Source organism: Parasteatoda tepidariorum, chromosome 2 (assembly GCF_982258835.1).
Source record: "Parasteatoda tepidariorum strain Cologne lab strain chromosome 2, Ptep-v5.0, whole genome shotgun sequence".
Classification (NCBI taxonomy): Eukaryota; Metazoa; Arthropoda; class Arachnida; order Araneae; family Theridiidae; genus Parasteatoda; species Parasteatoda tepidariorum.
The window spans coordinates 74,257,337-74,284,836 of record NC_141756.1 but is presented as its reverse complement, the minus strand read 5'-3'; the positions used below and the strand labels follow the sequence as shown (position 1 = coordinate 74,284,836).

The window sequence follows — 27,500 nt, the reverse complement described above, 5'->3', positions numbered from 1 at the left end:
ATATATAAAATATGAAATACATCAGTAATCATTTGAAATATTTGTGTTGTTAAATCTTCCTCTTGATCAGTGTTAAAAAAATAATTAAAATGGCGTCAGTAAAATTAAATTACCTTGATGCTTCGTAATTTCAAAGTTACTGAGCTTTAATTTTGATTATAAAACTTTTTCTTTTATTTTTTTCTTTATTAATTTCATTTATATCATTCTTATTAAGTATTAAATATTTCTAGAGTTAATAATTATTTTTTTAAATATCTTCTTACGTCTTATTTGACACTGCCTTATCAATAAAGTTATTAAAAAAGTACTGCCAAAATTACATATTTATAAATCATTTTTAAAGATAATAAAATTCACAGTATGTTTTAAATGAGAAATTAAAATCTTTTATATTTTCTTTAAAAAAAATCACTTTTAATTAAGAAAACACTCCAGATATGAAAAAGGAAATAACTTCTTATCTCCTTTATAATAATTAATAGCAACTATGAATAAATTACAAAAGCGATTCTTTTTTTCTCAAATTTAAGCAACGTTCTTAGACATTATGAAGAAAATTACCTTCATGGGATCTAGCCCTACTCTGATTAAACAAATGCATAAAATAGAAAAGCCATTAATACTTTTTAAGTTTTGCTTTTCTTTATCAAAAGCATTTCCTTGCTCCATGAAATATGAAAATTGATTTATGAATAACCTGACAACAAACACTATTCCCGTAACTAGATTACAGTTGAGAACCCATCTGGTTTTTTCTTCGTTTCACGCCAAATATGATCAAATGAGTATGCCATAAATCTACTGTTTCCTTTCAAGTAAATAGCAAAAAAAAGAGATAATACTTATGGTACTTTATTAAATTTTACAATTCTTGTAAAGTTTGCTTTTTATTTTTTTCTGCTGAGCTTCCAATGTTTGGGTCAAGTTTACGAAAATAATGTTCTTTTATCCCACAGTCAACATCATTGCCTTTTGTGTTTTAAATTGCATTTTGGATGGACGCCAAATGCTTTTAGAAGGAAGAATGTGCGAAACAATGATAACGCCAAGTAAGTTTATTTCAAATAAAAGATATGATGGAACGTCATTGTTGTGTAGTTCGTTGTTGATGTTTTTTCGCGCAAATTAAAAGCAAGATAGGTAGACAGGCTCTATTTTTGCTGTTTTGAAATTTTAATTCTTTCAGGAATATTTATTTTATTGAAAAATAAATCATTTATTCCTTTCCTAAAATAAACTTAAGTTACGTTTTTCTGGGAGCATTATCTTTGTAATATTAAGTAGACTTTTAATGAAATAAAAGTAAGATAGCAGGTTCACACAAACTTAATTGAAATTTAAAATACTGAAAAAAAAACAAGTGCGAAAAGAAGCCTAATGTTCTACAGAACTTATACAAATCATAATGTCATAATTTTTATGTTTATAGCCCATATTATAATAAGAGAAAAAAAATTCTGGTGAGATTAAGACAGGTTAAAACAAGCAAAAAAAGCAATTACAGAATTTATACAACATAAATTGTTATTATTTTTTTTCTTTTTATAATCCATATAATACTTTGAAAAATAAATTCAGGTAAGATTCAGACATGTTAAAACGAATTTAAATGAAATTTAAAAACCGAGGAAAACAAAGGAAATATGAAATGTAGTTTGAATAAAAGCTACCAGAGCTTACACAAGTTATAATGCCATTTTCTTTTTATAATCTATATTTTATATAGAGAAAAAAAGTTTAAAATTACCGTACTGTGCAATCTTTATACTCTACACCGTACTGTTACTGTATACCGTACTGCAATTTTTTTAGAACGGTAACACCATTTCGAAAAGAAACATCATAATTCTGGTTAATAAAACAAAAGCGATATATCTATACATAATAATAAACGCGGCTGTGTGTGTGTCTGTCTGTCTGTAATCACAATATATCGCCCCAGAAGCCTCGCCAAGGCACGAAACTCGGCACATAATTGTGTTTTGACATAATGAAGAAGTATTTTTTTTCTTTTTCAAAAATTTGGATTAGTTTTTTAGTTATCAGTCATTTTGTAAGAAAATCTCTGCTTTTTCGTTGCTGTTGCCAGCTAATTTTTTGAAAGTTAACTTAGAAATAACAAACCAAACGATGTTAAATAACAAACCAAACGATGTTAGCAAAATGACGTAGAAAGCGCAACTAGATCAAAATTATACAAGCGCAACTAGATCAAAATTATACAAGCGCAACTAGATCAAAATTATAATACCTGAGCACTTGACGTAATATTCGTTTTCAAAGAGCCATATTCAAAAAACTATTAAAAAATGCATATACTTTTCTCCACTCTTATAAATGTATGCTAATGCGAACCTTACAATTGAAATATTAATTTTCGACAACTTGAACCAATAATACACAAAGGAATTAATAATTTAATTGTAAGGTTCGCATTAGCATACATTTATCAAAGTGGAGAAAAGTTTAACTTTTGTGTCAAAAATGTGGCAACATATTCGATACGTAAATAAAACGATTCGCTTTGATATATTTGTCGCTGTTCATAATTGTTATAATAAGTTTTTCTTCTTCTTTCCACGCTCTGTTTTTTTTTTCTTAAGCGAAAACGATAATTTTTGTTGCGATATAGATATATAAATTGATACCATAAAAAATTATATAGAAATAGAAGTTGATACCATAAAAAATTAATTCGTTTTCGTGTTCTTTTCATGTATTTAGCATTTTCGTTTTTTTTTCTTAAGCGTAGTAGCTATATAATATATAAAATAGGAATTTAATTGTTTTTGAAGGAACGATCACACTTACCTTGGATCTCTTTGGTTTTTCTATTCTTTATTTTAACAGTTTTTATTAAATGTAATTAGTTATTTTCAGAAAGTTTCAGTTTGCAGGTAGGCACTTAGATTTTAATATTGAAGTTTCATGATTTGCTTTCATAGTAATTGCTGTTCTAAAGTATTCGTTGACTTCTTAAACACCCGATTACTGATATGGCAGAACCGCCTTCCAAAAAACTTTGTATTTTGTCAAAGAAAAAGACATTAAGATATTCTCAAAGAAGAAGAAGGGCCCAAGAAACGTCTGTGGAACGTCAAAGAAGGATGGAATATGACCGAATTTCGACAAGCAGTGCTAGGGCTCAAGAAACATCTGAAGAACGCGGAGGAAGATTAGAAAATGATCGTGTCTCAACCAGAAATGCAAGGACCCGAGAAACATCTGAAGAACGCGGAAGAAGATTAGAAAATGATCGTGTCTCAACCAGAAATGCAAGGACCCGAGAAACATCTGAAGAACGCGGAAGAAGATTAGAAAATAATCGTGTCTCAACCAGAAATGCAAGGACCCGAGAAACATCCCAGGAACGTCGAAGAAGGCTAGAAGAAAATCGTGCTTCAACATCCCAAGCTCGATTGCATTTGTGGCAAGACAAGGAAAACTCTGCATTTATGTACAACCCATCTTTATGTTATGCATCAGATCCATTGATAGAAATTGGCGGAATGGCAACAGAATGCATTTCTTGCCAGGCATTAAAATGGAAAGGTGAAACACCAAGTATGTGTTGTAGCAATGGAAAAATTAAGCTATGTGAACTTCAAACACCTCCTGAACCTCTACTGGCATTGTTAACAGATTCTTCAATTGAAACAGTACATTTTCAGAGTAACATCAGAAGATACAATTCATGCTTTCAGATGACATCATTTGGATCTGGGAGTGAAATTCGGGAACAAGGCTTTATGCCTACTTTCAAAGTTCAGGGACAAGTGTACCACAGAATAGGAAGCCTACAACCACAAATAAATGATAAGCCAAATTTTCTTCAATTATACTTTGTAGGTGATCAGGAAAAGCAATCCGAACAACGTTGCAGGAATGTTTTGAAAGTAAAACAAGCATTAGTTTCAAGTTTGCAAGAAATGTTGCATGAACACAATAATTACGTGAGAAGTTTTAAGTTGGCCATGGAGAAAATGACTCCTGAATTAAAAGTTATAATTCAGGCAGATAAAACACCTGTCGGTCAGCATGAAAGACGATTTAATGCTCCAAATACATCGGAGGTGGCAGTTATTCTTGCAGGTGATGTATACAGCAGCAGAGATATAGTATTGGAATTAAAAAGTAATGAAATTAAAAAAATTGCAGAAACACACCGAGCATATGATGCATTGCAGTATCCTTTGATGTTCTGGCAAGGTGAAGACGGCTACCATTTTGAACTAAGGCAAGTAAACCCAACTACTGGCTTCCCGACTTCTAAGAAAATTTCAGCAATGGATTTTTATGCCTATCGAATTATGTTTCGAGCTGCAAATTTCAATATTATTTTGAGATGCAAGGAACTTTTTAATCAATTTATTGTGGACATGTTCGCAAAAATTGAATCTGAGCGACTGAGGTTTGTACGCTTGAACCAGAAGAAACTACGTGTTGAAGAGTATGTTCATCTCAAGGATGCCCTAAACAGAGACGGGAGTGTTCATGATATAGGTAAAATGGTAATTTTACCTTCTACATTTACTGGTGGTCCACGCTACATGCATGAGCGAACTCAAGATGCGATGACATATGTTAGAAATTACGGGAAGCCTGATTTGTTTATTACATTCACCTGTAATCCTCAGTGGCAGGAGGTTACCAATGAATTAATGCCTAGGCAGAGAAGTCACGATCGACATGATTTGCTAGCAAGAGTTTTTCATCTTAAACTAAGAGCTCTTATGATTCTCATCAACAAAGGAAAAGTATTTGGCTCTGTTCAATGTTTTATGTACACAATAGAGTGGCAAAAACGTGGTCTCCCACATGCTCATATCTTAATTTGGCTGCATGAAAAAATCCATGTTCATAGCATAGATAATGTAATAAGTGCAGAAATACCAGATCCAAAAATTGATCCAGTTTTGCATGATGTTATTAAGACGCAAATGATACATGGCCCTTGTGGGATCCTGAATCAACAGTCTCCTTGCATGAAAGATGGAAAATGTACAAAGAGGTATCCTCGAAATTTTTTGAAAGAAACACAAACAGGGGAAGATGGATATCCCCTGTATCGTCGACAGAGTCCAGAGGATGGTGGTTATACGACAGTTAAAAAAGTACGGAGTTCTGATATTGTTATTGATAATAGATGGGTAGTTCCTTTTTGTCCATTGTTGTCAAAAACTTTTAATGCCCATATTAATGTGGAATTTTGTAATTCGATAAAATCTATAAAATATGTTTGCAAATACGTAAACAAAGGATCTGATATGGCTGTATTTAACATTGCCAACGACGAAAGTGTGCATGATGAAGTACAGCATTATGAAATAGGACGATACATCAGTAGCAATGAGGCAGTGTGGCGTATTTTGGGTTTCCCTATACATGAAAGGCATCCAACAGTTGTTCATTTAAGTGTACACTTAGAGAATGGCCAGCGAGTTTACTTCTCATCAGAAAATGCACGGGAAAGAGCTCAAGCTCCACCAGCCACAACACTTACTTCTTTTTTTAGCTTATGTCAAAACGATGATTTTGCTCGCACTTTGTTGTATAATCAGTTGCCAAAGTATTATACATGGTCTGCAAGCAGCAAAAAGTGGGTTCGGCGGAAATCTGGTCAGACAGTATCTGAAGACCCAGGAATTAAATCAAGTGATGCACTTGGTCGCGTCTACACTATTCATCCTAACAATTCCGAATGTTTTCATCTTCGACTGCTGCTTCATGAGGTGCACGGACCTACATCTTTCAATGACTTAAAGACTTTTGGAGAAATAAAATGCGAAACATTTAAGCAGGCTTGCCAGGTAAGAGGACTTCTTGAAGATGACTCGCACTGGAAAAGCACGCTAGAAGAAGCTGCTGTTGTTCGATCACCTGAAATGCTGCGTAATTTATTTGCAATTATGTTGCAAACATGTTCTATTGCAAACCCTCTGGAATTGTGGAATTTACAAAGAGAAAATATGGCTGAAGATGTTTTGCACCAGGCCAGGATTAGAAGTACTGACATGGATTTAAATTATGATGATGCCATCTTCAATCAGGCATTAATTCTTCTTGAAAACAAGGTCAAAGAATTGGGTGGTTCTGGTTTAAAAACTTATGGACTTCCTTTGCCACAACAAACAGGTACCATTGACTTAAACAGAGAAATTTTGAGGGCAACAAATTACAATACAGATGAAATGTCATCATACATTGATTCGAATGAGCCAAATCTGGTTCAAGACCAGAAGGAAGCTTTGGAGAAAATCTTATTTGCTGTGTTTAATGACGTCGGTGGAATATTTTTTGTGGATGCACCTGGTGGAACAGGAAAAACTTATCTCATAAATCTGATTTTAGCAAAAGTGAGACAAAGAAATAAGATTGCACTTGCTGTTGCATCCTCTGGTATTGCTGCAACTCTTTTGTCTGGTGGACGAACAGCTCATTCAGTGTTTAAATTACCTTTAAATTTATCAACCGTCGAGCATCCTACCTGCAATATTTCCAGAAGCTCACACAAAGCTGATGTTCTTAGAAGATGTAAACTAATAGTTTGGGATGAGTGCACTATGTCACATAAAGCTGCTGTAGAAGCCCTGGATATCACTATGCAAGACCTTTTAAAAAACAACAAGTGTATGGGAGGTGTAACTTTAGTTTTATCTGGTGATTTTCGACAAACACTTCCCGTAATACAACGTGGGACAAAGGCAGATGAAATACATGCATGTATAAAGTCATCTTACATTTGGACAAATGTTCAAAGACTGCGGCTGAATACAAATATGCGAGTTCATTTAACAGGAGAAGTCTTTGCTCAGGAATTTGCCAACAATCTTCTAAGACTTGGAAATGGTGATATTAGTGGCGATAAAGAAGGGCTTATAGATGTGAAAAATATTGGAAATCGTGTTGCTACAACCGACGAACTCAAAGAAATGGTTTTTCCTAATATTCATGAAAATTACTGCAACCCTCAATGGCTATGTGAAAGAGCTATCCTTTCTCCAACAAATGATATTGTTAACGTGATAAATAACAAACTTTTAAAAAAATTACCTGGTGCTCTGGAAATTTACAAGTCGATGGACGCTGTCATGGAAATAGATCAAGTTGTCAACTATCCGACAGAATTTTTGAACTCATTGGAACCACCTGGAGTGCCTGCACATAAATTAGAATTGAAAATTGGAGCACCAATTATGCTTTTGAGAAATTTGGATCCACCTGCATTGTGTAATGGAACAAGATTGATTGTGAAAAAATTGATGCCTAATGTTATTGAAGCGATGATTATAACAGGACAGTCAACAGGAAATAGTGTGCTTATTCCTCGCATCCCCATCATATCTTCAGACAATCCATTTCAGTTTAAACGACTTCAGTTTCCTGTTCGACTTAGTTTTGCGATGAGTATAAATAAATCTCAGGGACAATCTTTAAAAGTCGTTGGTCTTGACTTGCAGAAGCCTTGCTTTTCACATGGACAGCTTTATGTTGGCTGCTCAAGAGTTGGTGAAGAAAAGAACTTATACTTATTCGCACCAAATGGAAAAACTAAAAATATTGTTTATAAAGAAGTTTTACAAGAATAGGAAGTTATAGGAATATTAATATTTTATTAGGGGAAAATTAGGAAGGAATAGGAATATTTTATTGCTGTTTCTTAAATATCTTATTAACTGCGCTGTAATTTTCAGCTATTGGCCAATGATGATTTCGAAAGCAACTTTTGTATGCTTTTACAATTTCTGAGGCCTTTTTTTTTTTAAAAAAAAAGTCTCCACCTGATAGTTATATTATAGGTTAGGTTACCATAGGCCTTAGGTTACCATAGCAAAGTTACATCTTCAAACATCCTCAAGAGCTATAACACATCTGCAGCAGAACTGGGTATGAAGACAACGTTGCAGGACAGGAACACTTTAATTGTCCACTAATCTTCAAATTTCCTGCTATGTTTTAAAAAACTTTATTTGTGAAAACCTTTAGCGTGGCGGACAGCTGGCCGCCTTAAGCGGCTAGTAATCAATATATTTGTACTGGTGGTTTGGATGTACTGGTTTTAAAAATTATATTTCTTCTTACCTCACATTTAATAAAACATACAAAACTTAAACGTAAATTTAATCAAACAAAGGGTTTTTAAACCTTACTCTATGTTATAATAATAAAATTCTTACCAAATTCTACCATATATTATGATATTATAAAATCATATATCAAAGGTATTACAGAAGCTCTTCAGTAAAAATTACTGAGCTCTTTTGCACTTCCGTAGAGCCAGAAACATGATAAATTTTAACCCATCTTCTGTTAGTTTTAACTATACTTTTTTTCAGTGTACTCATTAAAGTATGTACAATGTAAATTTGCAGTTTCTTAAATTGTGTAATGCAAAGTAATATTTCAGTTTACGTAATATTTTAATTGCATTTTAATAAACCTCATATTATTTTATAATTTAAAAAAAAATTGCACTTAAATTAATGATCGCTTGCATAGTTATAAATATTGGACAAAAATTTAAGGCATGTTACCTAAAAAGAATCATACGCTCTTATAGTATTTTTGTAATATAGCCATGAAACATTTTGACGTACAATAAATCATATGTGAACTGCAAAATATATCATAATTTAAGAAAAAGTTGCACTTAAATTAATGATCACTTGCATGGTTATAAATATTGAACTAACATTTAAGGCGTGTTTCCTAAAAATAATCATACACTCTTATATTTTTATAATATAACCATGAAACATTTTGACGTACAATAAATCATATGTGAACTGCAATATATATCATAATTCAAAAAAATGTTGCACTTAAATTAATGATCGCTTGCATAGTTATAAATATTGGACAAACATTTAAGGCATGTTACCTAAAAAGAATCATACGCTCTTATATTTTTATAATCTAACCATGAAACATTTTGACGTACAATAAATCATGTGTGAACTACAAAATATATCAAACATCAATGCACGGGAGAATGCCCATATTTTAGTTTGTATTTTACGTAATATTTTAATTACATTTGAATAAGCATGACATTATGTTATAATTTTAAAAAAAATTTGCACTCAAATTAATGATCACTTGCATGGTTATAAATATTGGACTAACATTTAAAGCATGTTTCTTAAAAAGAATCATACGCACTTATAGTATTTTTATAATATAACCATGAAAATTTTTGACGTACAATAAATCACATGTGAACTACAAAACATATCATGCATCAATGCACGGGAGAATGCCCATATTTTGTCGAAATGGCATTATTCTACAAATACTTCTTTTTCCCCCTTTTTTTTTACAAAATAACCTTTGATGTAACAATTGTTAAAGTTCCCAATGCAGAAATATCTAAACTTTTCTAGGATTTTGGGCAACATTGAAACTTACAATGGTAAGAACAAAATAAAAAAAATGTTCCCAATGTATTGAAGACTGTCGACTTGTGATAAATTTGTTTGGATCTGTTGGTGGGCGATGCATCAAATTCTATTCATTTCGGTTAAAAAAAATTCTTCAAAATTCGAGATGGACAAAAAAGATCTCTTTTTTGTGTGGGGCTAACTCCTTTTTTCGATGTCTATTCACGCGTCCTGGAGCGTTTTAAGAAATACCTTTCAAGAACTCAAATTTTGTTGCTCATGGGATTTTTTTTCTTCAAAAGAACTGAATAGCTACTAGTACGTATGGAAAACAACACCGGAAATTGAAAACAACTATATTTACTCAGAGTTGAAAGCTCTTTGCTGAAGAAACAAATAACGTTTTTGCCCGAAAGAATGTAATAAGGAATTCAGATTTTACATTCAGAATCTGATTGTGTATGCACAGATGAATTTGAAAGAAAGTTGATCTTTTTTTAAAACAGAAAAATGGAATTTTTTTCTCCAAAACACTAAAAAAATGAGTTTTTTTAATGCAAAGAAAAGTTTTTTTTAAATGGGCAAACTGAAAGGAAATTGTTCAGAAAATCATTTAATTTCAGTTTAGAGATTTTTTTAAGAAATTATAAAAAAATAAAAAAAGCAATTACTCATTTTCAAAAGAAATTAAAAATTATATATATAGCTATATATATATATATATATATATATATATATATATATATAGCTATATATATATATATATATATATATATATATATATATATATATATATATATATATATATATATATATATATAAAACATAATAAATAAATACAAAAAAAAAGCAGAAAATTAAGAAAAACAATAAGTTTTATTTATTGAACATAAGCTGCAAATAAATAGAACTCATAAAATAAGCTCAAAATGTAGAAAAAAAACAAGGTAAAAATTACAGAAGAATGAAAAAGGGAAGAAAACGAAAAATAACAAAAAAACGGAAAAAATTTTTCGAAGAAAAAGGACAAAAATGTTTGAAAGAAAGCCGGCAAATATAAGATATAATCTTTTCATCAGCTCACACGATTATATCCGATATATCCGAAAAAGAGTGCTTTCTAATACTGTATCAATATAGCCAAAATATATATAGCTTATATATATATACACATATTTTATCGAAGAAAAAATAAAATTCAAAAACTTTATTTAATTATTTTTTTGACAATAGAAGATTAGTTTTGCAACGGAATACAAAAAAAGAGCCATGCATCTAATTAAAATTTATATGAATCGTAATTCATCCTGTTCGGATCAAGTCTTGAAATATATTTTCTATAAAAACATGCCATCTATAAATTAGCATCTATCAATACAATTGAAAACTTATTCAGATAAAGTGCATAATTTCAACAGGTTTCTTTCTAATATTAATCTATTATATATTCCTTAAAGTGGGTTTGAGGAAAAAACTACGCCTAAATATTTACTTATTCTGTTTTACTTCCAAACGAGATCTGAAAATCATTATTCAGGAGACAAAATTCAATACTACAACTGTAAGTAAATGACAACATTTAAATACAACACGTATAGTGCAGAGTGAAGCTTACAGAGCAGTTGTTTTTATTCATCGCAATTTTTTACCGTAGAAAATTGTGACCAGAGGAAAAATGCTGTCGCAAGATGTGGAGAAAACATGGAAAAAATTTAAAAACATTAAAGAATAATGAAAAAAGACAAGAAGAAAATTATATTAAAAAAAATATTTAAAAAAGGAAATTCAACAAAAGTCCGGAAAAAAGATAATCTCCTCATCAGCTCACACGATTATATCTGCAAAAAGGAGTGCTTTCTAATATTGTACCAATATAGCCAAAGCAAAATATAGCAATACAATAGTGTAAGGAGCACTCAAAAAATAGTTGAAACAAAATAGAATAGAACATATTAAGTAATAAGTATCACGTAAAAACCAGAAAATAAAATGTAAACAAAAAAAAAATGTGTTAAATGAAGGTAACTTCACCGCAATATATGTATATCAAAAAACACATTGTTTTCCTTGTAGAAAATTGTAACCAGTGTAAGAAGAGTGTGGTGGCAAAATGAGATGATATTAATTGCACACCAATGACAAAATTAAAATAAAACATTACAAATATATATATATATTGTAGAGTGAAGTCTACGGTGCCGTTGCTTTTATTTAAAGCCTTTTTTTTGAAGAAAACTTTAACCAATGGAAGAAGATTTGAGTGATCGAGAAATACGAATAAATTCTTATACCATTAAATTAAAAGTGAAACCTGATAGCGTGGTATTAAAGAGAAGTATAAATTACTTTAAGCCATTTCGCTAGCCTTAAAATTACTAAGAAGACTATACAACTATTTTTATATAGTTTTTCATAAAAGATAAAAATTAGTTTTTAATTTCATTATTTGATTATCGATTCATTCATTTCCTTTTGTCTTATTTAAGAAAAAAAAGCAGATGCATATTTAATTTAGGTAAAAAGGAATAATCTAATATTGGCATAGTAACAGTCTGGTAATATGCTCATTTAATAAATGTTAACCCCACCTATGGCAAATCAATAACATTTTTAATTCAATTATGCATGGAGAAAGTAACAAAAGGATGTCAGCAGTCACAGTACCTTTTCACATTGACTTTTAAATTTATTTCGAAGTCGATTCGGTTAAAAGATTCGATTAGGAAATTAAAGTAATGGGAAAACTAAAATATTTAAGCAGAGACATTTTGTACCGAGTTCTTTGTAGAATATAAGACCAAAGGTAGTATTCATTCACAATGGCGTTTAATCTTTAAAGGTTGTTATTCATTTGCATAATGGATCCTTACTAATTGTGATCAAGAGCTTTGAATCGATTGAGCTCTGTTTAACTTCTGTGGGACTTTATAGTGAAATTTCTGGTTTAAATCCACAAATTCTTTCTTGTTAGGTTTTGTCTGGTTAATTAAATTCTTTTTGTAGGTTAAATATATCAAATGTGAAACATTTAATATTATATAAATATTAAAGAAAAACACTATATAAATGGAGTACAAACACTATACAAATGAAGTTCATGTATCCAAAGAAAGAAACTGTTTAGAATTTTTTTCAACTAAAGAATACTATGATAAAAATTTAGAATAACTTTAGAAAATGAGCTGAAAATTCAGAAACTATAAGGGACAGTTTAAAGTTTTAAAGCTAGAGTTGACTAAAATTCAGTCATCTTTTGCGTTTATATCGTTATAGTATTTTTCTGCAATGTTTCTTGAATAAATGGTTAAATTGAATTAATGGTAATGGTTTATTTTATTGTTATTTTCCCATATTCAACCAAAATAAACAAGTGACGCTAAACATGATGGTATTCAAACTGCTAACTGCTAGGAGAATATTTTACTGCTAGGAGAATATTTCACATAATTCGGTTAAACAACCAGAATTGTTTCCGCGCCAACTAGGTCAACCGTATGAAGTTAATTAGTCCTTTGCAGCTGGAGGACAAACTGTAGCCGTGAGGGCTAATTTGTCAACCTCATGATCGACTGGGTGTTTGAATCCCAGCGTTTACGTCACAATATTTCTTTCACTCCATCAACACAGAGTTTTCATTGGCCTGCTCTTCGGAATTAATAACAGCGTATTTTTATAACAGAAATCTCTCATTCACGTAAAGATGGTAGCACTACAGAGATGCTTAACACTAGAAAGTATAGTATTTTCCCTCTCTCACAATAGATGGTACTACCAGATAAGCTATATAAATCACATTATATGGTTGATTTGGCGAACTACAACTCAGCCACAGCCTAACTCTAATGTCTCGACAAATTTTATTTTCATGTGTCACACACACACAAGGTTTGCAAAATAATAATGGTAAAAAACTCTTTCTGTACCTTCTCGCTCCCGTGAAAATGACGGGGTGAGGTTTCGCCCTCTATTTCTCGCTCCCGTGAAATTTCTGGGCTGGAGTGTTCAGTAGTAACGTGCCAATAAGAATAAAACTAATTCATTTCTTTTGCCCCTGGAAAACATTTTATTTCTCATTTTACACACCAGATGGCAGTACCCGGATATTTTTAAGGTAATTATAGATAGTTAGTTTATTTTAAACTAGATATCAGCACTAATCAAATGCGTGTATTTGGCGAAGCAGGCACTTTTATGACCGTTTTCTTGAAAATTAACAGATCGTTAAGGGGTTAATCTTTATAATTGGAACAACAGACTACTGCCCGTCATTTTATTACAATTTTAGAACAAAAAGTCAAACGGTGTACAATAAAAATTTATTGCTTCTCGTTTTTTTCCCTTATTTATAATTTTTTTAATCAATTCACAGCTCTTTCTTACAGATACTGCAAAAGCTTTAATTAAAAGAGAAGATAAGGGACAACCATAAACAAAACCATATGTTATGATCTCTAACATCACAATAGGCAATAGTTGCATGTCTAACATATTGCTGATATTCTTTGTGAACAGGAGTTACATTTATATTTCTTTCTTTGTTGCTCTTGTAGTATAAATTATACCAATAGAAAAAACACAGCAACACATTAATATCGATGTTGTCTCTTTTCAGCTGACAAATTGGCGAATGAATAGGTTTAACAATATATTATACCTCTTATTTTGTCAGAAATAAGATAATAGAAACCTTAAATATTCGCACACGACCGATTATGTACTCGATCAAACTAGACATTGTTTCTCTTAGCAATGGCTTTTTTTGAAGTCTAACTGTTATGTTTGTTGAACTGTTCTGATTTATTTGTTGTGGTAAGGGATACTGAAATGATAAGTGACAAATTAGTTTATTGAAAAGATAAATGTCCAACACTTTGGTTACTACTTCACTTGCATCTTTATTTCTTTCTCATCATATTTATCTCTGGTTCATCATACTTATATCTTTCAGTCACTGCTGGAGTAGAGTTAGCAAAATAAAAAAATGACTACCCAAAATAAATTTTGATCAATTGATCGGAAATTCAGGTTGTAAGACTCAATCTTAATGTTTCAAGAGGATGACCAAAAGCATGCTAATTACTTAGTCCAGATGATTTTACATTTACAGTATTTACATTTTGGGTTATTAACATTTGGGTTATTATCAACATTATTTACAAACATTATTTATAATTTTGGGTTGCATATTTACAACTTGAGTTAATTAAGTGCGAACATACAATATTGTTATATAAAATCAATCAATAACAGTAACATACTGTTTTTCTTATGCCCGATGAAAAACAATTGAGACTTTGTTTTATTCATAACAAGTAATATTTTTCGCCAAAATTTCAAATTGCTAAATGCCATATTTATTAATGAATTAATTTTTCTGAAGTTGAAAAATTGCATTGTGTTTGGAGTTAAAATGTGATTTACAACTCAAAACAATCCTACTCTTATTGTAAGACATGATTTATTATAACTCAAAATAATAAAATTGAAAAGTGTTTTGAATCAATAGAAGTTCTTAAATACGAAAGTCTTCGAACGGAAATTCTTCCATTTTAATAAATTTAAATTTGATAAATGTCATATTGATTTATTTAGTATTTTGAAAGAATCACAGTGTTTTCAAAGTCAAATTTTTGCCTATTTCTTGAAATGATCCAAATTTTATTTCGTGGCGCAACTTATTAAGCCAAAAAATAAAAATTCAAAAAAATAATAATAATAACGCTTTTAAATAATTAAGTCTTTGTATGATACTTCTTTCATTTCTATAAATGTTTTGCAGATTAAATTTGCTATAACATTTATAAAAACGGTATTTATTATTTTTAGTTTAAATGTACATTTCGAAGATAGCATTAAATTCTAGATTTTTGCAAAAGATTTAAAAAACAAAACTTTTCAGATGCTTATCGAAAAATCGATTTGTTAAATCTAATCTCTTCCAAAAAAAAACTTTTTTTCTGAGTTTCCCTCTCTTCTATTAATGAAAGATGTTATCTTGAAAATAGAATTTTCTCAATTTCAAAAAAGACGAAAGGTATTTGGATACTGCTTTCTTTAAGGATATTTTTTTCCCTCACTCTCCGTGGAGATAAGTGTTTTTTGTTTCTTTAATTTTACAATGGTTTGTTTTGTTTTGTTTATTTAAATTCATTTTCAGCATAATTAAAATTCATTGTTAGTTAGCAGTTTAAAATATTTAATCAGATAAAACGTGTGCAACTTGAAAAAGATTTATAAAAATTAATAATTCAATATTTATTCTTAAAATTTAATTTTAGTTATTTTCAGATCATATGACTTCTTGAGATTTAAATAAAAAAATTATGAGCATAATTTTAATCATTACTTATGAATAATATATATATATATATATATATCAGTTAAAAATGTAGAATAAAACAAAGAAAAATTATAGACATATGAAAAAAAGGGGGGGGGGGATAATAAGTAAAAAAATAGCAAACAACAGTTTTTTTAAAAAAAAAAGAAAAAAAAAGGATGAAATTTTATTAAAAAACCAGAAAAAAAAACCGAAAAAAAAAGATACATCTATATAACCAGAGAAAAAAGATTATATTTTTTTTCCGGTTTTTTAATAAAATGTCATCCTTTTTTTTTTTTTAAAACTGTTGTTTGTTATTTTTTCACTTATTATTCCCCCACCCCTTTTTTTTTTCCATGTGTCTATAATTTTTCTTAGTTTTATTCTACATTTTGAACTTATCTCATGAGTTCTGTTTACCTGCAGCTTAAGTGCAATAAATGAAACTTATTGTTTTTCTTAACTTTCTTCGTGTTTTCTTGTATTTATTTATTTAATATATATATATATATATATATATATATATATATATATATATATATATATATATATATATATATATATATATATATATATATATATATAATTTTTATTGAAAAATATGTAAGACATGTATGAAATGCGCACAAAATATACAATTTGTAAAATTATTTTATTCTTATTTGGAATTGACGCCCAGCGAAATAATCTGAAATGTTAAATATGGAGAAATGAAAATTAAACATAAAAGGCATTGTCAATATCATATGTCAAATCAGGATAATGGAACAATATTACAGTTGAATATAATTGAACGTGATGAAATATCATCAGTCATTTCGAAATGAGAATGGCTCATATTTATTCGAGATATTAATCTTCATTCTGGTAGCAAATATTATACTTATTTTGACCAATCTTTCAACGCCATTTAAAATTAATGATAAAAACGTTGAAATAAATGTTTAAAAGTGGGTCGGCTTCATACACTGACAAGGATATGTAGCTTTTCGCGAAATTTAACATTATTCATGGAACTGTATTTCGTATTTAATAGATTGTACGGACGCTTGTTGTTATGGATTCATGATGTGATATAAATCATTAAAAATTTTGGAATGCTTGAAATTTTATTTCAGATATTACATAATATAATAAAATTGGAGTTTTATGGTTCATGAACATAAGATGTTGTAAAAACTCTAGTACAGTGTAAAAAATGTCAAAATTAAGTAGTTTTATAAAACTTGAACGACTCTTCCTTTCCAAACGACATTATGGTTCAAGATGATAAAATTTACACAAATTATTTATGGTTTGATTTTTTTTCGCGTTCTTCAAAATTTTCACTTTACATTTTGACTTAATAATTTAGTTCTAATTGAATAAATTCAAATTTTGTTTTTCTTAAGGACCTTTATTTCTAATTATTCAAAGTGTAAGAAACTGAATTTCGTCGAATGTCGAAAACGTCGAATTTAATTAAATTTTGCAAAAGTTGATTTGATATTTTTTAAAAAAAATTGTTAAATGTACGCCGTAATATAGTACGTTTTGGCTAATTGAATTGCGGCCTGAATTGGTTACTTAATTCATGAAATATAAGGATTCAGTATTTAAAGTTTGGTCTTTCTCATCGAATCAATTAATAGAATATTCTAAATTTTTATTTATTTCACTTTAATATTGTTAAACACAAATTTTGCTTCATTACCAAACATAGTAATTCTCAAGAGCTATAGCTTTTGTTTATCTTATCTAACCCATTTATATTTAATCTTTTAGGGTTAACATATAAAATATACTGTAAGTAAAAAAGAAAACGTGTTTTCTCTTTATAACAAAGGAAAAGCAAAAAAAAAAAAATAGTTTTTTCTTTTTTTAAAACATGTTCGCAGGGATTTTGAACTTACTTTGCAAACTAATAGGGCAGTTGTTATTATTTCTTGCAGCAGTAAAGTATCCTTACTTTGCTAATGGAAAACTTTAAATTTTGATTATTTATGTATTCCAAATGTTTTTTTTTATTTGAAAAATGCATCTAACTTTATTTCATTGTATCCTTTTCTTAATTTGTATTTTATTATTTTTAATTTTTTTTAATTTATTTATTCATATTTCGTTATTTTTATTTATATATACTTATTTCTTTACTTTTCTATTCAATTATTTATGACTCACAGGCATTATGAATGTATTTAATATAGATATATGTTTTAACAATTAGAAATTATGTTTTCTCAACAATTACCCTTTACCATTTAACTGTAAACTTTAATGAAATGAACAATCGAAGATGTTAAAAACGATACGCAAGGTTTTGAAAGTAGGATTTTAAAAAAATCTAAAAGTGCTACTTTAGTCTACCAGTCGCATAAGCGAATAAAGGTTTTCCGCAATTTTAACAACTTACTTAATGCTTGATTTTGCAAAAGTTTTGCAACGGCTGAAAGAGTCAAGTATGCAAATTCTTTCAGATTGTTAATGGATTTCACAAGATGAAGAACAAAGCTGTTGAAGTTTTTAAATTAAAGAGAGAAAATCTTTTGTCTAATTATTTTAAACAGATTAAAGTCTTTTGATTTCGCACCTTTAAAGTTCAACTGATCAGCCTGAAAATAAAATTTTTCAAGTAGAAAGGAATTTGTTTAGCTTCAAGTCAATTAATTTATTTCGTGTTAATACTCGTTAACGCATACTTCTTGAGTTAATTAAAAATCCTATCCGCAATAAAATCCCTCTTGTTGTCTTGGATTTGGTATTTCTGAGGAATGAAAGATTATATATATATATATATATAGATAGATAGATAGATAGATACAAGGAGTGATCAAATGAAAAGGTACGAAACGACGTAGAAACGTAACAGTTAAATATTTGCATATTCCACCAAGGGAGAACTTAGCGAGACATCTCGGGATGCGATTGGAGTCTCTGACTGGGATCGGAGCATACGCAGGAGAGAGCAGAGGCTCTTATCAAAAGCGGCGTCCAAATTATGCGGCAGTTCGAATGAGGACAAGATGTTTCTCACCATCGTTTTCGACGTTCAAGGTCCGTTATTTATGGAATTCCTCGAGCACAGAAAAACCATTAACTTCGATGTGTACTGTGAGACACTCCGACGCCTACGCAGGTCCATCAAGAACAAATGACCGGGGCTGCTCACGGAGGGTGTGGTTCTGCCCCATGATAACTATCGTCCATACGTCTCCAGAGTCACACACATAGAACAGGCCAAGTTCAAGTGGGAGACGTTGGACCATCCACCTTACAGTCCGGACATGTCGCGTTGTGATTTCCATGTGTTTGGTCTACGTAAGAAACACCTGAAAGGGAAGCGCTTCAACTCGGACGACGTACTCAAGATCGCTGTGAAGGACTGGGTCTCGTCACGGCCACAGGAATTCTGGGAACAAGGAATCCTGCTGCTTGTTCATCAGTGGGGTCGTTGTGCTCAGGCCTATGGTGCATATTTTGCATAAAGTCTACATTTGTACCCTACGAGTCGTTTCGTACCTTTTCATTTGATCACCTCTTGTATATATACAAGGGGTAATCAGATGAAAAGGTACGAAACTTGTGTGTATATATATATATATATATATATATATATATATATATATATATATATATATATATATATATATATATATATATATATATATATATATATATATATATATATATATATATATATATTAAAACGTAGCTACCACTACAATTATTCAATTCCAGTTCACTAGTATATAAAACATCTTAACTCGATTCTATCTGGAGGTACCTTTAGATGGAAGACTGTTGCCATTATCGAAAACCTTGCCCAACATTGGTGAACCAGTCGCGATCTGAAATCGTCAACCGATGGTGAAACGTCCACCAAAATATGAACACGCTTACTTCAATGGATGGGACAACGTGAACAGTTGACTTGCTATTTGTGACTGCGACATTGTCCTCCTTGCGTTGTTGCTATCAGTTTTGATCACATACACCGGGGTCCAGTTCACACTCTACTGCTAATAGGAACACACGAGAAACCAAGCCCACAACCGTGATCTTAATAAATCACTCGCGGATAACGCTCAAAGTCGGGTGATCTTAATACAGTTCTCTCCACCAATACTTAAATTCTAGCGAATTTAAGAAGTTCTCCTGGCGTCACAAAAATAGCAATGAATAAAACTTGTGATATCCAATCATCGAATTCTCTCCCCGATTAAATTCTGATGGGGGAGTATTGTAGCGTAGCTACCACTACACTTATACAATTCCAATTCACCTAGAATGTAAGACCTATTAACTTAGTTCGATCTGGATATATCCTTAGATAGATGACGGTTGATATTGTTGATAGCCTTGCCAAATTTATTAATTTTATCCAAAATATTAGTGCTTTTTCTTTTGCATATCTTAAAATATTAAGCCAAATCATATTACTCTTTAGCTAGATAAAAAATAAAAACTTAGATAGCTTTTTAATAATAACTGATACATTATTTAAAGTCAGATTAAACAAAACATGTCCATAACGAAAATGGTAAAATCGATTTCACGGAGCTTTTTTTTCCCCTCAATTCAGATGCACATAATGCAAGGAAGATAATAGATTCGATCTTGAAAATAGATTATTTCCATCTTTTAAGTAACACTCTCGGCATCTGCATAATATCATCGTTTAGCGATTTCTGTTCAATTTACCTTATCTGTTTCTCTCTTTCTTTTTTTCGGAAAAAAAATAAATAATCAAACTGTGGTCGTAAGAAACTCATTACCAGCTAACTACCAAGATATAATATTTTTTAAGGACAAAACTCAGAAAATAAAATGACTATATCTAAATCCTTTTTATATATTTCATATTTTTAAAGGAAAGTAAACAGAATTATATTATTTATAAATTATTTTTTTCTCAACAGTTATGATTTCTTCATTTCATCTATGTCGGAAAAATATTCTAAACTAAATTTATTTTTCTATATTATTTCTATGATTTATGTAGAAAAGTACACGATAAGTAGAACAATTTTCTTACTTTATAATAATGCTCAAATTTAAAATAGGATAGGGGAGAGTGGGGTCAATTGTAACAGGGTACGATTGTAACAGAGCAAAAATTTCGAGTGTCGGGTTCTAGATTTGGTTCCTAGGTAGCGCACAAGGTGTATTTAATAAATCTACATGTACACCCCTGATGGCAACCATTTTTATGTACTTTTGAAAGAGTTACATCACAAAAGATATTTTCACGCCACGCAAGTACTTTTTTTGGTATTAGAATATTATATTGTAACAAAGTAATTTTGTTTAAACAAATAAAAATTAGTAACCGAATATGTAAGTGGACACTTTAATTAACATTTCAATAAAAAAAAGATTAGTTTTGCTAATTAACTAGCATTGTTTTTAACAAATGAAGCTGAAATGGCGTCTTGGGGACAATTGTAACAATAAGTAAAGGGACGATTGTAACAGCTGAAAATAAATAATCTTATGTTTACAAACCATTACTCAACTCTTTAAGAACCACCAATAGTTTCCTATATCATTTATATTATGTTGCATGTGCATTATTTTATTTGTCACCTTTCACAGCATAAATTAAAATTTTTAACCCCTTAAAGTTAAAAGTTTAACCCTTTAGGTTTCTGCTCATTATTATTTTTACTCCTAAAATATCACTACTATTTTGATCAATGAAAAAATATATCACAACTATGATAATATGTATAATTAACTATATTTTAGTTGAATTTATGAACTGTTACAATTGACCCCATAAGTGGGGACAATTGTAACAACTGCACGACTGTCAAAAATTGTTAATAACTTATATAATGATATTTAAAATCAGGTATTTATTTTTTTTCTAGTAGAGGATAGTCTACTTTACTCGTCTGTCAATTAATACTAATAATATATTGGATTTTTTGTTAGTTAAAAATAGTTAAGTAAAAAATGTTACAATTGACCCCACTCTCCCCTATAATTTACTTTTTTTGACAATAAATTTTTTTTCAGGGGTTCTTTGCGCTAGACCCCAATAGTTATATGATCAGCTTGTCTGGTTACAGAATTACCGGCCATCCTAGTTTGATACAACTACGTCATTCGCATACTACTAGGTCATTCATTCGTCCGGGAACAATAAAATAGATTCCAGATTTGTATATACACATATACAAATCACATTTAGTGGCGCGATGAGCATTTATTATTATGCAAAATATTTCAGATATCGACAAATCAAAAAATACTGAAATTATAAATAAGAAAGATGCTTTTAAGATGACTTCCAAGCAGCCATGAAAATTTTTTCTACTTGATAGAATGAGACAGAAATGTGTACCTTAGATGTCTGATTACCTCGGACACTAATGCACAATTGGCACCCACATTCAAGCTGTCCACTAAACTATCAGAGAGTCCTTGGGAGATATTGTCTCACTCTTCTCTCAAGGTTTAAAATGTGTATGTTCTTTGTGAAAAATGTGAAAAACTCTATGAGATTTAGGTCCGAGCAATACACAGCTCATTGCATACGGTCAATATCATTATTCTCTAGTGTGTTATATTTGATTTTTTATTATTTTTCAATCATGGCTATGCGTGGAAATTTAACTGTAGCATAACTCTTATACGAATACTTTCGTAATCTCTTCTTAAAGAAGTAAATGTTAGAGAAATCTGTTTTTAACGGTTAACAAAATGTGTTAATAATTATAAAAAATACATATGGAAATCGAGAAATAAAGTTATATATTCATTTATTTAACTCGAAAGCCTTATCTCTTTACAGGAGGGGTTTATGAAATGAAAAATTATTCTCGGGCTTTCAATAGTTGTACAATATATACATCACAGTATATGTCATGCCCTGCGAAAGTCGTCAACAAAATTTATGTTAATAAAATATACAGAATTGAATATTGCCTAAAATTAAATTTCTTTATTCTTAGTTTGCATATATTTCTGGTTTTACATACTAAAGTTAATTATAATTTTGAAAATTTTAATTTTTTACATAATAGATTTATCAATAGGGTGAGATGAACACGTGCGAATATATATATAATATATATTATCAAAATAAAAAAGGGACAAAAATTATATAAAAAAATTTTGATTATAGATATTTCTAATTTCCGTTTAAAAAGACTTCAGATATTTTATTTTGATTTTTTTGATTGCCATCACATATCCATCTTAAGGGTGTGGAGTTCCTATAACGACCGCCGACTTGCTATTGCGTAGTATTTCTCCTTTTAGCATTCTTTTTTAATCAAGCGATGACACTTTTTGACATTCCCTTACTGAGGCCACAGTGGTGATATTTTATTTTGCATCCTGTCGTCTAACTGCGCGTCCACGATCGTTAAAGCTCAAATGATATCTTGCGAACATTTTGTACTTAATTTTGCAATACTACACACAAATAATGTTCAACAACCTATGGTGCCAATTTGGTCGAATACCTAACATTAAGAATTTTAGAATGAATCAAGAGATTGTGTCAAGATTGTGGTCAGTGAAAGCCGTGAGCAGAATTCACAGGGACATAGGTCACCTCATTAGGCGGTTAGTCCTCTGTATACTGAGCTATCGATGCTCTAAATTTAATTATAACGAAAAAGCTATGTCATCATCTTAAAAGCATTATTGAAATCATATTTTAGGGCAGAAACTTTTAAAACTACTGCGTTTCATCTTAGAGAATCATCCTGCAATTTAACTTACCAAAAAATTTGATCTTTTGATCGAAAGATACATAATAATCCCGTATAGTTTCACTTCACTCTCAATTCGCAGTTCTATTTATACCATTCTCAAAACCGTAAAAGAATTCTGAAAAATTGGAGCAAAAACTAAATATAATAGTAAAATGCTTTAAAAAATAAAGGTGAAGTAATCATACGGTAAATAATCTGCATAGTTAAAACTAGAATTTGAACTTACGGTTCTTGATCCGTCTATGGTTAGGGTGAAATGCAGAGATTTCATTCAATATAAAATAATTTAATTTGCCCTTCAAAATATAGTTTTTCTTTAAATAATTTTTTTTTCATTTTTTGTGAATAAGGGTCAATTTAATGCAATTAAAATTGAAAACGATTTTTTCCAAGGAGTTATTCAAGAGAAATGAAGTGTATTTAAGTAAACTTAGGATAACATTATAAAATAATCTCAATCTTACATAATCTATATATTATTCTTATAATATTTTGTTTAAAACAATGCTTATATAAACTCAATTTAAAAGTATCGTAATGCTTTTTAATTAACATTAATTGACAAAGATGAAGAGTGTTATTTTATTAAATTACTAAAGTATTTAAACATAATAAATGAGTCTAGTTCACTTTGCTAATTTAGGCGTAATTGGATCTATAATCTATTAAAGCAATTTAAGAGACTAGATTTTTTTTCCCACAATTTTTTTCTCACAAATTCTTTTTTCATGCCAAACATTCTAAGTACTCTTTAATGAATAAGAAATTGATTTCATGATGTCTTTATGTATGGGAACTATTTTAGTTGTCACGCTATTTTGTCTCCCATAAGTGATTAAATTTCTAACCTGCATGTAAATATAACTGAAGTTAAATTGTTACTTATTATTTACCATACCATTTATTATTCCCTAAATCATAATTATATTTAAACGTATTATTTAATTTTACTGATGATTTATTTCAAGCCACTTTAATCAAAAGATCAATTTTTAATAATTTAAATTCCAAAGAACTATTTCCATTTAATTCTACCCTAAACGGATTTGGTAAATCAGTTATCCGTTAGGTTATTTTAAAGAAAGTATTAAAATTGACGATTTCGAATGTTTGGCTGAAATATGTGTTGTAGAAAATGATATGATGCCGTATGACGCTATTATGGGCCTTAATGTCTTAATGCACGGTGAAACAATAATCAATGAAAAGGGTATCACAATTAAAAATAAAATTCAGCGTTTTGATGAAGTAAACTATTTGTCTATTTTACCAATCGATCTTACTATATCTGATGAGATTGAAATTAACATAGATCCTTGTATTCCTAATGTTTTTAAAAATAAGTTACAGCAATTAGTTTTAGATTATGCGCCAGATAAACTTAAGACAACTAATGTGGAAATGAACATTTTGGTTAAAAATCAGGAACCGATATTTCACCGGCCACGTAGATTGCCGTTTTCTGAAAAGAAGACTGTTGAAGCTCAAGTAGTTGAATGGTTAAAACAAGGAATAGTGGAGCCTAGCTCTTAAGATTATTGTAGACCCGTTGTAATAGTTAAGTAAAAAGACGGATCTCCTCGTATTTGCATAGATTATAGAAAATTAAATAAGATAATTGTCAAAGATAGATTTCCTCTCCCATTAATTGAAGACATTTTAGATAGACTACAAGACTCGAACATTTTCAGTACAACTGATCTTAAGAACGGATTCCTACATGTCGATGTAAATAAAGATAGTAGAAAATACACTTCATTTGCGACACATGAAGGACAATATCAATTTCTTAAAGTTTCTTTTGGACTATGCAACTCTCCCGCTGTATTTCAAAGATACATAAACACCATTTTCCGAACTTTGATTAATGAGGGTATAGTTTTACCATATTTAGACGACATAATTTTTCTGTCTTCCTCCCTTGAAGAAGGTATTGAACGACTTAATCGGGTTTAGAATATTGCTAGTAAATATGGACTTGATATTAATTTCAAGAAGTCCCATTTCTAAAAGAAGCGCATTGAATTTTTAGGTCATGTGATAGAGGATGGAAAAATATTCCAATCTACCTTGAAAACCAAAGCAGTTCTTAACTTTCCGGAGCCAACAAATTTGAAAAAAAATTAATAGTTTTTTGGGATTGACCGGATACTTCAGAAAATTTATTCCGAACTATTCTATAATAGCTAGACCGCTAAAAAAAGATCATAAGTTTAAGTTTAGCATAGAAGAAAAGAAAGCGTTTAATCAATTAAAATCTTTGTTAGCCCAAAATCCTGTTCTTTCAATATATAACCCTAAATACGAAACCGAGTTACGCACAGACACCAGCTTAGAAGGATATGCTGTCATTTTAATGCAAAAACCCCCTGATGAAAAACATTTTCACCCCACTTACTATATGAGTAGAAAAACGACTGATGCTGAAAAAAAGTATTCCAGCTACGAACTTGAAGCTCTTGCTATCGTAGAAGCCCTCAAGAAATTTCGCATCTATCTGTTAGGTATTCCATTCGAAATAATTACTGACTGTGCTGCTTTTGAAAAGATTATGTCAAAACGAGATTTGTCGACTCGTGTAGCTCGTTGGGCACTTTTGCTGCAAGAATTCAACTTCATAATTGAGCATCGTTCTGGAAATAAGATGGCTCACGTAGACGCCCTAAGCCGATCTCCAATTAATGTATTTTGTATTACCGTCGATAATATTTTACCAAGACTCAGGTCAGCCCAAGATAAAGATACTGGAATTAAGACTATAAAAGAACTACTTAAAATTTCGAATTATGAAGATTATTGCAATAGAAACGGAATTTTGTATAAATTTGTTGATGGCAAAGAATTGGTGGTTGTGCCAGAAAATATGCAAATCGAAATTATAAGAACAGCTCATGAGAAAGGACACTCTGGAATTAAATATACGGAAAAAGAAATCGAAGAATATTATTTCATACCCTAACTTAGACAGAAAATAGAAAACATCATAGCAAATTGTGTTCATTGCATACTGGTGAATCATAAAAGAGGAAAGAAAGAAGGACTATTACATCACTTGCATAAAGAAGATATGCCTTTGAAAACTTTTCATATTGATCATCTCGGACCTTTGGAGAGCACCCATAAAAATTATAAATATGTGTTAGCGATAATAGATGCTTTTACCAAGTTTGTATGGATTTATCCCACGAAGAATATTACGTCAGCTGAAACTTTAGCCAAATTAGAAATCCAAAAAACTGTATTTGGAAGTCCTTCCCAGATAATTTCAGATAGGGGTACAACATTTACCTCCAGTGAATTTGCTGATTATTGCTCGAAAGAAAATATTAAACATCATTTAATAACAACAGGTTTACCAAGAGCTAACGGACAAGTGGAGCGTGTTAATCAAACCATCATATCGATTCTTTCAAAAATATCCCTAGAAAATCCAGCTGAACGGTACAAGCATACAAATAAAGTTCAACAAGCGATAAATTCAACCTATCAAAGAAGCATAGACACTAATCCATTCGAATTGCTTTTTGGGACAAAAATGAACACTAATTAACTGGGAAAACTAAAGGAAATGATCGAAATTGAATTTCAGTCTCAGTTTGGTGCCCAAAGAGAGGAACTAAGAAAAAACGCAAAGCAACAAATTTTTAAAATTCAACAAGAAAATAAAAAGACCTATAATTTGAGAAGAAAGGAGACAAAATCCTACGAAATTGGAAATTTGGTCGCCATCAAATGAGGTCCAAATTGGGTTCCAATTTGGACCTCATTTGAAGCTAAAACCAAAGTACCTTGGCCCCTCCAAAATAACAAGAGTAAAAGGAGGTAATACCTATGATGTAGTAAAAGAAGGGAATCACGAAGGACCCAACTGCTCGACAACGTGTGCGGAGTATCTTAAATCGTGGAGCAGTTGACCAGAAGAATTTTAGTGCTTGCCAAGACAAAAGAATTTAAAGACGTAGAAGAATTTAAAGACGTAGAAGAATTTAAAGACGTAGAAGAATTTAAAGACGTAGAAGAAGTTCAAGACGTAGAAGAAGTTCAAGACGAAAGACGTTAAAGAAAAAAAGACGAAAGACGTTAAAG

General features: G+C 30.4%; 2 protein-coding genes across 4 annotated transcripts in view; one reads left to right on the top strand and one right to left on the bottom strand.

The window, feature by feature from the left end:
• Positions 1 to 7,592, top strand: part of LOC147815858 (uncharacterized) — a 66,129-nt gene extending 58,537 nt beyond the window's left edge. The window contains exon 2 of the mRNA XM_087156634.1: positions 3,137 to 7,592. Within this exon, the coding sequence (XP_087012760.1) occupies positions 3,137 to 7,592 (4,456 nt within the window). The remainder of the gene's footprint in view (positions 1 to 3,136) is intronic.
• Positions 1 to 27,500, bottom strand: part of LOC107444238 (RNA binding protein fox-1 homolog 1-like) — a 311,515-nt gene that overhangs the window by 248,663 nt on the left and 35,352 nt on the right. The gene's annotated exons all lie outside the window — the stretch shown is intronic.